This window comes from Nicotiana tabacum, chromosome 5 (genome assembly GCF_000715075.1).
Source record: "Nicotiana tabacum cultivar K326 chromosome 5, ASM71507v2, whole genome shotgun sequence".
NCBI classification, from domain to species: domain Eukaryota; kingdom Viridiplantae; phylum Streptophyta; class Magnoliopsida; order Solanales; family Solanaceae; genus Nicotiana; species Nicotiana tabacum.
The window spans coordinates 99056910-99071591 of NC_134084.1; the positions used below are offsets into that span (position 1 = coordinate 99056910).

Genomic DNA, 14682 nt, shown 5'->3' on the forward strand with positions numbered 1-14682 from the left:
TTAATGAAGAGGGTGAGATTTAGGAAAGCTTTCCTGATGAGAAATTGTTAGCCGTCACAGCTGGCGCAACCCCATGGTATGCTGACTATGTGAACTTTATTGTAAGTGGGGTAATGCCCTCAAAGTTTATCGTTGTCACTCGATGGTAAGAGAAAATTCATGCATGATGTTAGATTTTATCTATGGGATGAGGCATTTTTGTTTAAGCATTATGCAGATCAGTTGGTGTGCCGTTGTGTCCCTGGGGAGGAGATAAATTGTGCTTCCAATTTTGCATCAATTTTTCTGTCACGTTCCTAGGCAGTGGTGTAAAAATAAAGGAACCAAGCAATAGGTATTGCATCTTGCACTTCTTGGCCTTTAAGTGAGGGATGTCATTTTATCTCCTTGGCATCACAAATTTCAGAATATAAAGGTCTTGCTCTTCATCTATACATCTCTCCAAAAGCTCGATCTCCATGTCTCCATCCAAACATAATGTAGAAAAATGATTAGAATGAGGACCAACATGCCCCAACTCCAAAACGTATTTATTTTTGACGTCCTCAATGATATATACTTTCTCAACCTAGGCATCATCCATAAGAACATGGTCTAATGATTGGTATTCTCGTTTTAGCTCCTTAATTTGGCCTAGAATATCTTTTTTTGCTTCACACAACTCATCACTAAAATTTTGGGCGTTACACGCATCAACCTTTGCACTCGAATCTGCATCCAAGTCGCGAATAAAGCTGCCAAATTGGTCAATCTCTTGTCTAAGATCTGTTCTTCCTTTTATCAGTTGTTCTGCCATATTTGAAAGTCCATCATGGAGAAACTCATGAAATTTTATCAGTTGAGCTTGTTCCTCTATCCAAGATTCGCTCACTATATCTACTTCTTCAAAATTATCTTTTTGTGGTAACTCGCTCTCTTTAGCCACTTCTTCTGCCTCGGTCTTCATTCTCATGATTGCTGCACTAATTCTTTGTATAGCCTTTTGACTTTCATCGTGTTGTTCGGCTACTTGCTTCATCATGTCCATAAATACGAGCAATGCCTTCCATATCCTCACTTCATTGCTCCTATCAAACTCATAAACATTATTAGAAACATCATAATAAAAGCTCTTAGAATGATAATAGGAATTAGGACAATCATTCCAATGGCCACCTTGACAACCACACACATTACAAAAATTCCACACATTAGATTGAGATACACAATTTTGCCACAAGCGTGGTCCTCCACAATATGGACAAGGATTGTCATAATAAGAATAACCAATATTCGACCAATTCTCATTCCAAGATGTCATGTCAACAAAGATAATAAAATATTAAACTAAGATTAAAAAAAACTTGAGTAGACAAAAAGTAGAAATCTAATATATTAGAATAGGTAATTTTTAAGTCCCCAACAACGGCGCCAAAAACTTGTTGCTCCCAAACGCACATGCAAGTATACGTGGTTGATAAGTAATATAGGATTGCAAGTCCAGATATCGTACTCACAGGGACTTGTGATTAACTATCAACTAAATTAAACCCAAATAATTAATCTATTCAAGCGAATCCTAGAGTATGAATATTTAACAAAAACTAATCTAGAGTAGCAAACTAAGAAATTAAAGAAAATAAGTCGGCAATATTAGAGACGAATTCAATGGGAGAAAATATTCCAGAGCTATGGGTTAGCTAACAATCCTGTTGAGTCTTCCACTTAAATTGTCTAATTAGTTTATCTGTTTATTGGTTGATAGGATTAATATTGCTTGTAGCCTTCTCCCGAAGTACCACTCAACTATTTATGCTAACCTAACCGCCTATATTCCTATGAAATTATGATTAACAAGAACACATTTATAATCCTGTATAGTAACCAAGCAACGCGATTGGTATATCCCTATCCTAACAGCAAATCCGTTCCCGATGCTCGAGCTCAAAATCTTGCTATACTCAATCTTATTTGCAATCTAGAATTCTCTCTCCCGAGTTCAATCTTAGATTCATAGATAGTATTCAATTGGTGACCAAGCAATCAAATAATTAGGCACAAGATTGAATAAATAAACCAATATGATAAAATAATAAGAACAATTCAAGCTTCAAACTACAACGTTCATACAACACCCAAAACTCTAGAACTAATGAACTATAAAATTAAAGGAAGATAAGAGAAGAAAAACTAGTTAGAATCCTCCTCCAAGCATGGTGTGTACTCTCCCTAGGTCTAAAGTATGTCAAAAGTTCGTCAAAATAATATTTTACATGTATTTATACCAAGTAGGGTCAGGCCCAAACGGAAATACCTTCTCCCACGCGAAATAGGAAAATAACTCTGTAAAAATTACACAGGCGCACTGCACGGGGCGATGCGCCACGCGGTGTGGTAGTTGACCTTATCAGGAACCGTGCAATTTCGAAGCAGGAGCAATATAGGCAGCCACGGAGCACCACGCACTGCGGCTGTATTTGGAAAAATATAAAACATGAAAGTTGTATCCCTTTTAAATAGCTTTCCAATGATATATTGTGGAGCCCAAACAGAATTTTGAGTGAAAAGTTATGTGTAAGTTACTGGACAATGCGCAATATGCCTGCTCGATTCTTCGTTTTGTTCTTAAAGTGTACTATCATCCGTTGATCCCCGAACGCAATCCTGGCTTAATCTTTTGGGCTTCTACTCAGACTTCAAAGCTCCATATAACTCGAATTAGCTTCATAACATTTACATCACTCGGAATCACTCCTACAAGGCATAAAACACATAATTAATGCAAAACACTAGCGATTAAAGCTCGAACTCAATTAAAGTGCAGTAAATTAGAGTGCGATAAGCGAATAAAATGCATAATTATAGCCTACTATCACGCGTATACTTATGTGTGTGTTTGGACCCAACAATAATACATGTATAATAAGTGTATAATTGTGGCTTTTTGTGTAAGATCCTGAAAAAGAAAAAGAAAAAAGAGAAGGGGAAAATTAAGCGAAAAATTGCAAAAACAGGTCTATGGGCGTAATCTAGTAAGAGAAATTTTCATAAAACACCATCTTTTAGTAGTAATTAGCCATCTATAGATACCATTTGCTATATTACGGATTATAGATACCTTTTCTGTGGTTATAAGATGTATTTGATGTATTTAAGTTATTGTATTCATGAATACAGTAGCAAAAATAGGCGTGAATTAGGGAAGTACAGCTAATCAGTTGTTGTATTCGAGTGTATTCGAATGTATTCATGGAGTGAAATATGGGGTTACAACTGGACAAATTATTGTATTCGATTGTATTCACAGTGTGAAATAAGGGATTACACTATTTTTAAAACGGAACGTGAATCAATTAACATAATAGACTCCTAATATAACTCAACAAACTCAATTATAATACACAAATTTTGTATTTTCAGTTATAAAAAAGATTCTCAACCGAAAAATACCTCAAAAACATAGCAATCTTCAGAGAAATTATATAATACATCTGAATACATAAATTATATTAATTAAAAAAAATATATGAATACATTCATGGCATATAGCGAGATAGTGAATACAATGAAATATATAGAATACAGCGGGATACATTGAAATACAATAAAAAAAAAGACAGTGAATACAATGAAATACATGGAATACAACGAGATACATTGAATTACAATGAAAAAAAAGACAATGAATACAATAAAATACATAAAAATACATTGAAATATATTAACTTTGCTTTATCTCCGCGTTTAATGGAGTCCTCATCAAACCCAGCTTCACGCAGTCGCTTCCATATGACTTCATCTGTCAAAGGGGTTCTTGAACTTGAAACCCTACCTGACGCCGAAATAGGCGTTCGATTCACCGGAGTCAAAGCAAATCTCTCTGACCCAGGACTTGTCATTCTTGATTTCTCTACACTTTTGATGAAAATCAAAGATTCAACTTTTCTTAATCAATTTGTTGAATTCTTGCCTAATAAGCCCTTTTACTTTCCCACCGCAGCAAAAAAGAAGCAAAGAGTAACAATACGTCAAACTGAGACTGAAATTGAAACACTAACCCTGAATCATACTTCCACTTCCTATACCCATACATATGCAACTTCTAGCACTTATTCGTACAGTAGGCGCAAAGAAAAACGGCATAAAGGAAAGTCAAAGAGGACGAGTGGAGAGGATAAGCGCAAATGGGTTTATTCTACTCACGCTGTACTGATTTTCTGCTTCAACAAGACTTTTGTGAGCGGAAATTTTAATGGGATGGGGAAAGAGAATGTGATGTATCAAAGTAGAGAGAGAGAAAGAAAATAGTGTAACTGAATATCGTATTTAGTGGTTTAGGGCTAGGAGGTAACCAAAATTAAATATTTTGCTATAAACCTTAAAAGGTATCTATAGAATATAATTTTTTAAAATGGTATTTATTTAAAATAAATAAGGTGTTAACCTTTGCTATAGGAGGTAAAAATTCCATCTAGTAATTATATGGGCCTAACCCAAATTCAGTAACAATGTTTGATCCAAATATCTGAAACTGCAAAAGCTCACTCATATAGCTCCGAAAGCTTTAGACCAAAATTCAAATAATTCCCGTATCGCGCCATTTTCAAAATAGAAACAGAAAACAAAAACAACGTTCTGGAAGGAACAATGGAAGAAGCATTTCCCAGTAGAGGTGAACGTGAAGTTGCTTCTGCTCTTCTCCTTCTCTCAGCCATATCTCCCTCTCCTCTTTCAAAGTAAGACCGATTAATCTAAAGTCAAACAACGTTTCCATTTGCATTTAACATTTTCAATTACAGCGTTTGCTGATCACTGATCATCAGTCTGTCTTCTTCTGAGTATTGCAGAAGCAATAGCATAACTGAGATTTCGCACAAGGTAGCTCTGAGTAATACAACTTCGACTTCGAAAAGCAAATCATCGGATTCGTCAATTGTGACCGCTGTTGATGTCTCGTTCCCGGAGGATAGATCACAATCTCATCGTACGAAGATGATTGCTGCGTTTCGTGAGACTATAATGAAGCTTAAGGTGAAGGAGTTAATAAATTTGCTCCTTTACTGCTGTTATGCTTTTGTTTTCGTTGAATTCCAGTCTAGATTATGCTATAGCTCTGATATAAGCTACTGGAAATTTCATATTGAAGAAGATTGAGGTCTAATCTAGATCGAAAATTGCTTACCTATTCATAAACTCAACTAGATATGATCCTGTGGAACTCGTATAGCGTGAAGTAAAACGTGATTACGAGCTTTGTTTGATTTTACAATTTTTATGAGTTCAGTTGCAGTTTCTGATAAAATAGTCTGTCAGATTTGCGTTTGCGATTAGGATGAATACTTATTCATACGATGTATTCGTAGAGCTATTTTCAGTAGCGCTAATTGAGTTTCATCTATCATATGACTTCTGATTTTGAATTTCGTTCTTCCAGTTTACTGAGTTTCATATGCTTATTCCGTTTTCTCTAGATCTTCTGAATTTCAACGTTTATGAGATTAATGATTATTCTAATTCTGAATTCGTTTTATCAACTCTTATTACCTTGTAGAAGAGTTTACAATTCAGTTTCGTGTTAAATTTCTCTTCTCTTCAATCAAAATATGGTAACCAGATTTTTTTATTTTGAATTTATATTGGCGAAATTTTGCAGGTTGTGAGACAGCGACGATCGAAGAGCTTCTGTATTTCCAATTGCCGAAAAATTAGCTCAAGCAAGTCAGAAGTATCCACTTCTCTGACAAAGTTCTGCAGGTCTACTAAGGTTTCGGCCTCAGATTCTGATGCGAGTAAAATAACAGCTTCATCTTCGTCGTGTGTATCCATTGACTCTGTCTCCAGCGGCATCGCCACTTCGCGGGATAGAATGGGTCGGGAGAAGAGAAACAGATTGTTGGCTAACGAGTTCAAGCCGAATATTGCACCGGCTTACATACGCCGCCGAGCTGAAGCCATTCTCAGGGTTTTGTCTCACGAATCCGCTTCTGAAGTTAGGATTCGCCAGCTGATCGGCAATAGTCCTGATACTAGCAAAGCCTTAAGAATGTGAACCACCCTCCTCTCTCTCTCTCTCTCGCGCGCGCGCGCGCGCGTCTCAAAGTTTATATAGTTAAATGAATTCAAAACCTCAAAGATAGGAAAAGTTGTAACATTACTAATAGTAGAATGACATGAAATACTTTTAAACTTTCCAAAATACAAAGTTTGGAATGTAAGGGTTAAATGGATATAACCTGCTACTGATATTAGATTTATGAGGGATTGATTCAAAATGCAGGTTGCTGAAACAAGGAAAGGTGAAGAGGTCAGGGGAAGGAGGTCGCTCAGATCCCTATATTTACGTGGCTATTTCCCCAAGTAAGCAATGATGCATTAACTTTTTTAAAAAACTAATTATTAATTATAAGTTGAAAATGAAATTATCCATTGCTATTTTTGTGTTGGTGGTTCTTTTTTCGTTTTTTTCCTTCTTTTTGGCACCGTAAAGATAGAGCTCTTTTTAATTTTATATTTTGAGTTCATTTAGAAGCCAACAACAAATAAATGTATAATTAGTAATGTGGAAAAGTTGATTGATTGGAGCCAGTCAAATTCAGCGGATAAAATTGAGTTTTTAATTTAGTTACGCTTTACTCTTGTTCAGGTGGTTGTCGAAATGGCTACTTTTCCTGAAGCAGTATTTTATTCCTCGTAATATTCAGAAAATGTCTTATTCTTTAGAATATCCACCTAGAAAACAAATGATTAATTTCTTTGAAGTTTTTTTCTATTCACTTTTACCACCACTTTTTATTTTAACATAATTGGAGTCAAATTTTAGCTGTGTCATTAGGACGAAGAATGGATTTGCACTAAAAAAAGCGTCAACCTTAGGTTAATTGTGGTAAATATAAATAGGATATCTGATCCTATGTCTCAATTTATATACCTTTATTCTAGGACGGTCCGGAATATTTGAAATTCTTTACTAATAATATTATTCTCTATGACTCTCACCATGGGCGGCCCTTCCATAAAGTAAGTAAAGCAACCGCTTTAGACCCCATATTTGCGGAGGGCCCATTTGCTGTTACACCTAACAGACTATGTATAAGTTTAAAAAAGAGTTCTGTAAAGTAAAAAAGTTTGATTTCTTTACTTAACAAATATAGAGAAGAAGGATTTGCATGATTTCTACCAAGGAAATTGCACTTGAAATGAATATCGAACCTGAATTACATAAGAAACGTTTTATATATAAGAAGTAACAATTTGATGCGATTGTTGATAATGAAATCTCAAAATCTTTCGAAGAGTCCTTTAGAGTTGATTACTTTTTATACATAATAGACAAGACTATTTTTCCACTTCAACATAGATTTTGAACAATTCGAAGTATATAAAAATATTTTTGATTTTCTATTTGATAGTAAAAACTAAGATTACTAGATGATGGAAATTTGAAAAGATATTGCCTTAATCTTGAATGTTCCTTAAAGTATAATAATCAATTCGATATTGATGATTTAGATTTATTTTCTGAATTAAAAGTATTAAGAAAAATAGTACAATTAGAAGATAACAGTTTAATTGATACACTTAATCAAATAATTTTTTTTTCCAAATGCCTAAATTGCTTATGGAATAATGTTCATAACTCATGTTACCGTTGCTTCAACGGAAAGAAGTTTTCAAAATTAAAATTGATAAAATATTACCTAAGAATAACAATGTCACAAGAAAGTTAAATTGATTAGCTATATTGTCAATTGAGAAATACTTATTAGGAGTTATTGATTATAAGAAAATTATTAATAACTTTGTATCTAAGAAAAACTAAAAAAAAGTCTTCAAATAAATAATTAAAAAATTAGAAAGTTAAGATCTCTCATAAAATTTGGCTTTATGCCACAAAATTTGTCGGGCCGCTCCCGTGAATATAGTATAATTTAAAGTTAGAACCATCTCATAAAGGAAATTGGGGGGGGGGGGGGGAGGGGGGTTAGGAGTATTAAACTTGAATTGCTACCTCTTTTCATTTCCCTTCTCAATTGTGTTCATCAGTCTTAAATCACAAGCACCGGAAAGATAAGATGTAAAAAATGTATCGGCATGTTTATTTTTCTTAAAGAAGGTTTTGTTGCATTATCGTTGTAGGGAAATTCAGCGGACTTGTTATGGTGGCAAAACTCTCTCCACCTGTTTTAGCAATTTTTTGAGTTTCTTTCACGTTTTGCTGCAGATAACAAGCAAAGTAGACAGCTCTGAAAAGATCTTTTAATCAAGTTACTTATTCATCTTGAGTAAACAGTTTTTGTACAAGGGAGGGTGCAAATATACAAAACCACTCGATTGATTATATTAATGAGAAGAAGTTTAGCTCCCCAGCTTTCTTGAACCAGGTATGCCCATTGTTACCGAGCTTATCCACGCAAAATGTAGAGTTGTTTTGTATCTCTTACACTCTGGTAGAGAAATGGCCCTTTGACATGTTGGAAAGTTTGTTACAAGTATCTCTGTTCATGTATGTTAATGAAACAATATTTCTCTTTTATGTTTTGTGTGGATTATTTTCTTTACCATTCCGGAAGAGATGTCAAAATCACTTTTTATCTAGGACCATTTAGCAGTTGATTTTCATTTTGTCTGCGAGTTTGTTGCCTCTGGGTTCATTTGGTTCTAAAGCTTGCCTGCAAGAGTTTAACTAATAAGGTGATCTTTCTTCGCATTGATTCAAGATATGAAGGGATAATATTCGTTTCCATATGTTATCTATAAGAAGCGCATCTTAAGGATAAATGTTAGGGTCTATTTTATTTGTAAAGAATAAATGCGCTCATTTCGTATTAGTAAAATAAAAACTCTTCCACTAATTAGGATGAGGTCCGTCTGATCAGATCGTGCACATGCAAGAAAATAACTTCTATCCCCTGAAATACAAGCAAACACAAGTCGTTCTTTGTTGTCAACCATAATTCCATACACTCGTACGTGGAACTCCAGCATTCTTAATTAAAAACTCAAAAGCAGCTCATGTTCTCAAACCCAGAAAAGAAAAAATATATACTCTATGTGATCTGTCATATGACTGATCTTGCTTCCTCAAGGATCTTTACTTCCATTTCTTTTTGTTTATTGACTGTCCCGTGCCAACCCTCCTCCACCCGTCCAAAAAAGTGAGAAAAACTGAGATAAGGGGGGGGGGGGAGAATAAAAGCAAATTGAAAAGCCAGTTCAGACTCAAAATATACCAATTCACTGGACATTATATATGTAACCTTTACTGTATTGAGGATGAATTAGCTTAATAGATCAGTTGGCAGAAGGCTTCCTTGCCAAGAAGAAATACATTGGAGTGAAAATGCCTTCCCTGCATCAACCCAAATTGTGGAAAGGATTACTATTGGGAGCAACATTTTAAAGAAATATCCATTTACAAACTGCAACCAGATTTAAGGTTGATTACCTCACTATAGAGTCAGTTCAACAACCTACATCACAGTTGGCATTATTCGTATGTCTAACAAATTTGAGAATTGATCACTAGGGCAAAACGCGTGAATAACTTATCTACTTGAATAAATTATAGGCCGTGCAGTAGCTTGACAGAATTAGTTATATCATTAAGGCCAATGATCTACAAGTGAAAGACACTGCTGAACGAGTTTGTATATTATCATTTATATAAGCTAACAACTTAATTATGCAATTCATTGTCAAAAATTGCACCAAACTGGATAATAATTAGCTTATATATTGGATACAAATTACAAGCTTATCCTTAACCTAAGTAAGTTGTCAAAAGGACTAATTTAGCTTCAGCATCTATCTGGGATATTGTAGGTTACTTAGCCAGATTTTCAGATAAAGTGGAAGGAAACAAGTCATTGCATGTCAAAGAATTACTTATAAACTGATTCCAAAGCATTTTTCCCTGCGGCCTCTACTTAATTTCCATTCTATTGGAGACATTTATTTTAGGTCGTCAAAGGTCTAGTTGTCCTACCATTGATCAATCTGTTCATTCAGTTAATGATATTTTCAATTTAAAAAAAATTCTGGAGTGTTCAATTTCTTCTATTTGATAAATAAGATGAAAACAAAGTAAACAAAGCAAGCAGGTCTCACTTACTTTCCACCTTCAACAAGTGCATCTGCAGCTTGCTCCAGGATGGCTTGAACCTTTTGGCTTCCTTCAGGGGCGAGCCCGACTCGCTCTAATATCTTGACCTAAACAGAATGAAATCCAGGCAAGTTCAATAATTTGACGACATTACATTTCCTTAAAGTCAAGGGTTAGCCATTAATGAGCTAAAGAGATGAAAATAATGTAACAAAATCTTTTACATAATAAATCATAATTGGTAAACAACATTCATAAAATCAAAAACTTGTGATCTTACCATATTTCTGGTGAAAAAGCGTCCAACAACTGTCACGCGTACATTGCTTAAGGAGAAATGACTTTTGTCCAGAGGCAAATACCAAGGGAGAGGAGAGTCGATAGCAATATCCTTGTCCCAAATAATCTTTTGCATGAAGTGGAAATACAAACAAAGAAGATGTTAAAACATATCAAATTCATGCTATTCATTATTTCCCCTGTCATGTTATGAATAAGATAGCAACTGTAAACAAGAAATCTGACAAGGAAGAACAAAGTTTTGGATAAGAGGACGCTAATATTCCCCAGGTAAGTGGGATATGTTAAGATGTTTCAAGGGAATGAGTTGAAGCAAAGCTTATGTTATGGTTTAAAAACTAGAAAAAATGTGCTATCTGATCATAGAATAAAATAATAAAGGTTTTAAGTACTGTTAAAAATAGAGGTTCACAAGATAAGAAGCTCACCTCAAAACCTGCATGTTTCAGAGCTTCAATGCACTGTCCCATCGATCTGATGTCAGGAAGTCCATTACCAAGCTCTACCTCACGCTGTTTAATATGATCCATGTATGGAGTTAGCAGCACAATAAAAAGATAAGAAATTTGAGTATAAGAAGATTGGATACCTTGATCCTCCGGTGATTTGCATTATTAGGATCAAAGAAATCGGTGATACACCATTCATAATTAGCAAAGTATTGGCCAGGCTTCAACACTCTGAATATTTCCTTGTAGCAATCAAACTAGTCATCCACAACATGTTGTGAAAACTGAAACCGATCAATTATAGGTTCTAATATTCAGGTGAATCAGAGAGATCCAGAGAAAATTCACGAAAAAGCCAGTAAATGTTCTGCAAGGGCTTACCACATCTGGGGCATGACACGTAGCTTCTATGGCAAAAATTCCATCAAAACTGTCGTCAGCAAATGGCATTCTCATGAAGTCGGCCTACATTTTTGAGAATGAAGTGCGATGAGAAGAAAAAATACTACTCTTTGATGGTAGAATAAAAAACAAAACCAGTCACATTACCGTCACATAATTGCAGGTGTTGTCAACTCCTGCAATACGGTTCAGTTCCTGCAAAGCAACCAATACAATAGTTGAAATCCAGTTCAAGCACAACTAAGATAATAAATAAATGAGAAAGAACAAAAACTATTATATCGCCATGAAAGTGACTTTTGATACAGTATTTCAGTGGATGGAAAATCCCTAAATTCTTTCCACCCACCCCCCACTCTCCCAAATATAAAATAAAAAAATAAAGTTGAGCACACACACGCATACTCACAAACAATACTTACTTTTCCTCGTGTTACTTGATATTCATTGTTGTTGATTCCAGTAACATATGTACCGCTATAAAAGGTAAATAGTATCAGATAGCCATGTGGAAATGGACAAACTTACACAACAACAAACAACAAACAACAGTTAAGAAGAATAATACTAGTAACACTATGTACTGTAGATCTCTTTTAGCCCCAATGGTAAGTAATTGAGAAAGAGAAGAGCTCTTCCCTACTAGCTAGAGCATTTCCTGCAGCACGTGGCTAGAAGGCAGGACTAAGTTTTCTTCAAACCTCTTTTCAAAACTAAGTAGCATTCGCTAGAGTACTACCAATAAAGAATCCTCTATGCCAAATAATGCTTAAAAGATCCCATATCAATGTAAGTGTGACGGGAGGAGTTCAAACTTTGAATTTTAAGCATCAAGATTATTTTAGTGATTTCCAGTCGGTAGTATGTTAGATTTGGTCCAACATAGTCATTTAGATGACGCAAGATTGGAAAAGAAAAGAATAATATCTTTCCTTTGGTTCAATGAGAGATAGACTACGTAAGATATGGTGATAATTGATTGGTGCTTAGGGTGTCTTCGTGAAGCTATTAAACAGTAAATGTATATTAAGTTTTTTTTCTCCTTTTTATTTGCACATCCCAGGTGAAGCCTACTAAATAATAACTCTTGAATTAGGTATGGCTTTGAAATAGCAGCCAAATGGATAACAACAAGCTGTAAATAGATGTTATGTGGTTCTATAATCTTCCATAGTGCGGATGCTAAGACGAACCAAGGATTCAGCTCTTCTACATCACAACTTGGACACTTAATATTAAGCAAACAACAAACTACTAACAAAGGATGAAGAGATGGGATACAAAACAAAAACGATTTCAAGCTGTCAAGATATATATAAAAACATTTTCAGCTGAAGAGTATGACTAGATTTTCAGATAAAGACACATGCTTGAGCAATCGTAATTCATACTATTCTAATAGCCGCTATGAAATACAGAGCTGACTTTTACCTAAATCTGGCAATTTCTCTTAAAGGGCCACCAATTCCACATCCAACATCCAAAACCTGTCAATGAAACAAGGAATTCTTTTCATGGTCCACTTGCTAAATGAGACCTGGCTGACCAACTTGAACCAAAACCAACACGAGAAAAGGAGAGAGTAGCAGAAAAAGAACACATCCATAATACGATGAAGTAGACCTTTTGTCCTTGCTTTAGCCCTAATTGCAGAGCAAGAAAGTGTTCATGTCGTCTGATACTTTCTCGAAGTGATTCCCCTTTCCATCTGTAATAGCAAGGAAGCTACAATAATTACTAGTCCTCTTTTGCTAATTATCATGGATTTCCAAAGAAAAGTGAAAGAAGAAAACAATACACCGGTGGAGTACCTACCTGGGAGCAAAATGGAAAGATTCACCCCAACCATACTCATAAAAGCTTGTTGCTAGATCATAATATTTGTTAACCTGTAAACAAAGAACTATGAATTAACTACTGAGTTTTTGGATAATTGAAGTCCTATAGAAAAGCCACAAATGGGATAGGCATGCCTAACCTATCAATAGAATATCAAAATCCTACCAGCAAAGGGCAAAGGACGGACCTAGATGGACGCGAGGGGGTTCAATTGAATTCCATTCATCCGAAATTATGCCGTGTAAGTGGGCTAAATGATATATATATATATATCGATCGTTGAATAACCTTGACATACAGAAAGATTCTAGAATAGTGGTAAAGGGGGTTCAAAATTTCAGGTGTGATATTCTTATAGTTTTAATCCCCTTGTTAAAAATTTTTGGCTCCGCTGTTAGTTCTTTAACTGTTTGATTATATCTTCTCAAATCTTACCATATCAATGTAGTTGGCTTTCCTCTCTTCCTCCGCTTCTCCATCACAGGCATGATATTTTTCGTACCTAAAGTAATTTATAACTTATTATTACATGTGCAAAACGAAAATCCACATGCCTATTAAAATGAAAAGAGAAATAGGTTGCAAAATAAAGTACAAAGAACAGACTATTTAAAGCTGTGAATCCTTCAGGCTCAGGATAATATCAGTAAAGATTGTGCATTAACTTTTCTCTTTGAACAATTAATAAAACTGATCATACAAAATACTATAAGAAAGTTTGAAATAAAGGAAATGCAACAATAGGCATATTTATTTAAGTACTTAACTGGACAGGATGAGATGGAATAAAACCATTTTCAGCACTAAATCAGCAGTGAATGATTGAAATTTAAGAATCAACATTAAATTTGAAGCTACAAAAAGTATGATCAGGAATGAAATTTTACTTTTCAAAAGCTGAAAGTACTTCTTTCTTCTCAATCTTGCCACCAACCCCAGAAGCCAGATCAAATGTCCCAGTTTTTGACATCTGTCGTTCCTACACACAAAAGAAAAATATCCATCTTCAGAATTACATACACAAAACAAAGGAACTTCAAGATTCTGAGTTAGAATAACAGTTAGCATAAAGATATTACAATAAGATTAAAATAATTGGGAAAGCAGCTGAAACGAGTATCTCATTTCCCGGGCACAATATATAAGCAAGAGACCCGTTGACTTGGGTTGGTGGTCAACAACACAATTTGGGGACAAATTCAAAAATAGCCAGATTTACAAGTGGTCATTTAAAAATAACCACATTTTTAAAAATTATCGAAATTTAGTTAGTTTTCATGTAAAGATAAATCTGAATGAAAACACTGTTCAAAATCCGGAAAATACTCCAGCATAACTGGAACTCCAGTATATTTTGCTGGAACTCCAACAAAGTATACTCGAGTTTCAGTATATTATACTGGAGTTTGGAGTTCTAGTATACTTTGCTGGAACTTATACTGGAGTTCCAGCAAAGTATACTGAACTCCAGCAAAGTATACTGAACTCCAGTATATTATACTGGAGCCAGCAAAGTATACCGGTCCAGCATAATATGTTGGAAGTTCATATACAGGTGCACCGAACTCCAGTATATTATGCTGGACCGATCTCTGTTGCAGCAAAATAGTG

The 14682-nt window shown here is 34.9% G+C and overlaps 2 protein-coding genes across 2 annotated transcripts; one reads left to right on the forward strand and one right to left on the reverse strand.

Annotated features, from left to right (window-relative positions):
* Positions 1-3439: 3439 nt before the first annotated feature.
* Positions 3440-9197, forward strand: LOC107830257 (uncharacterized). The gene is made up of 5 exons (XM_075253857.1): positions 3440-4715; positions 4827-5010; positions 5633-6024; positions 6257-6336; positions 8201-9197. Exons 1-5 carry the CDS (start codon positions 4627-4629, stop codon positions 8224-8226), a joined length of 771 nt encoding a protein of 256 aa, XP_075109958.1. The 5' UTR covers positions 3440-4626; the 3' UTR covers positions 8227-9197.
* LOC107821929 (cycloartenol-C-24-methyltransferase) lies at positions 9172-14263 on the reverse strand. Its single transcript, XM_016648401.2, has 14 exons — positions 14151-14263; positions 13959-14050; positions 13507-13573; positions 13048-13121; positions 12856-12940; positions 12664-12719; positions 11655-11709; positions 11380-11427; positions 11212-11295; positions 10971-11087; positions 10810-10893; positions 10362-10487; positions 10091-10188; positions 9172-9328 (listed from the first exon to the last, which is right to left on the reverse strand). The coding sequence occupies exons 2-14, from the start codon at positions 14039-14041 to the stop codon at positions 9271-9273; spliced, it is 1035 nt and encodes a 344-aa protein (XP_016503887.1). The 5' UTR covers positions 14042-14050; positions 14151-14263; the 3' UTR covers positions 9172-9270.
* Positions 14264-14682: the final 419 nt, after the last annotated feature.

Bases quoted from the DNA above. Each gene is read 5' to 3' on its own strand.
- LOC107821929 (XM_016648401.2), bottom strand. From the start codon at position 14,041: ATGTCAAAAACTGGGACATTTGATCTGGCTTCTGGGGTTGGTGGCAAG. The intron at 13,574-13,958 runs GTAAAATTTCAT...AAATTACTTTAG, and splicing joins GTACTTTCAGCTTTTGAAAA to GTACGAAAAATATCATGCCT. The intron at 12,941-13,047 runs GTAGGTACTCCA...TTGCTATTACAG, and splicing joins TCTTTCCATTTTGCTCCCAG to ATGGAAAGGGGAATCACTTC.
- LOC107830257 (XM_075253857.1), top strand. From the start codon at position 4,627: ATGGAAGAAGCATTTCCCAGTAGAGGTGAACGTGAAGTTGCTTCTGCT. The intron at 4,716-4,826 runs GTAAGACCGATT...TGAGTATTGCAG, and splicing joins TCTCCCTCTCCTCTTTCAAA to AAGCAATAGCATAACTGAGA. The intron at 6,337-8,200 runs GTAAGCAATGAT...GTTTTGCTGCAG, and splicing joins TTACGTGGCTATTTCCCCAA to ATAACAAGCAAAGTAGACAG.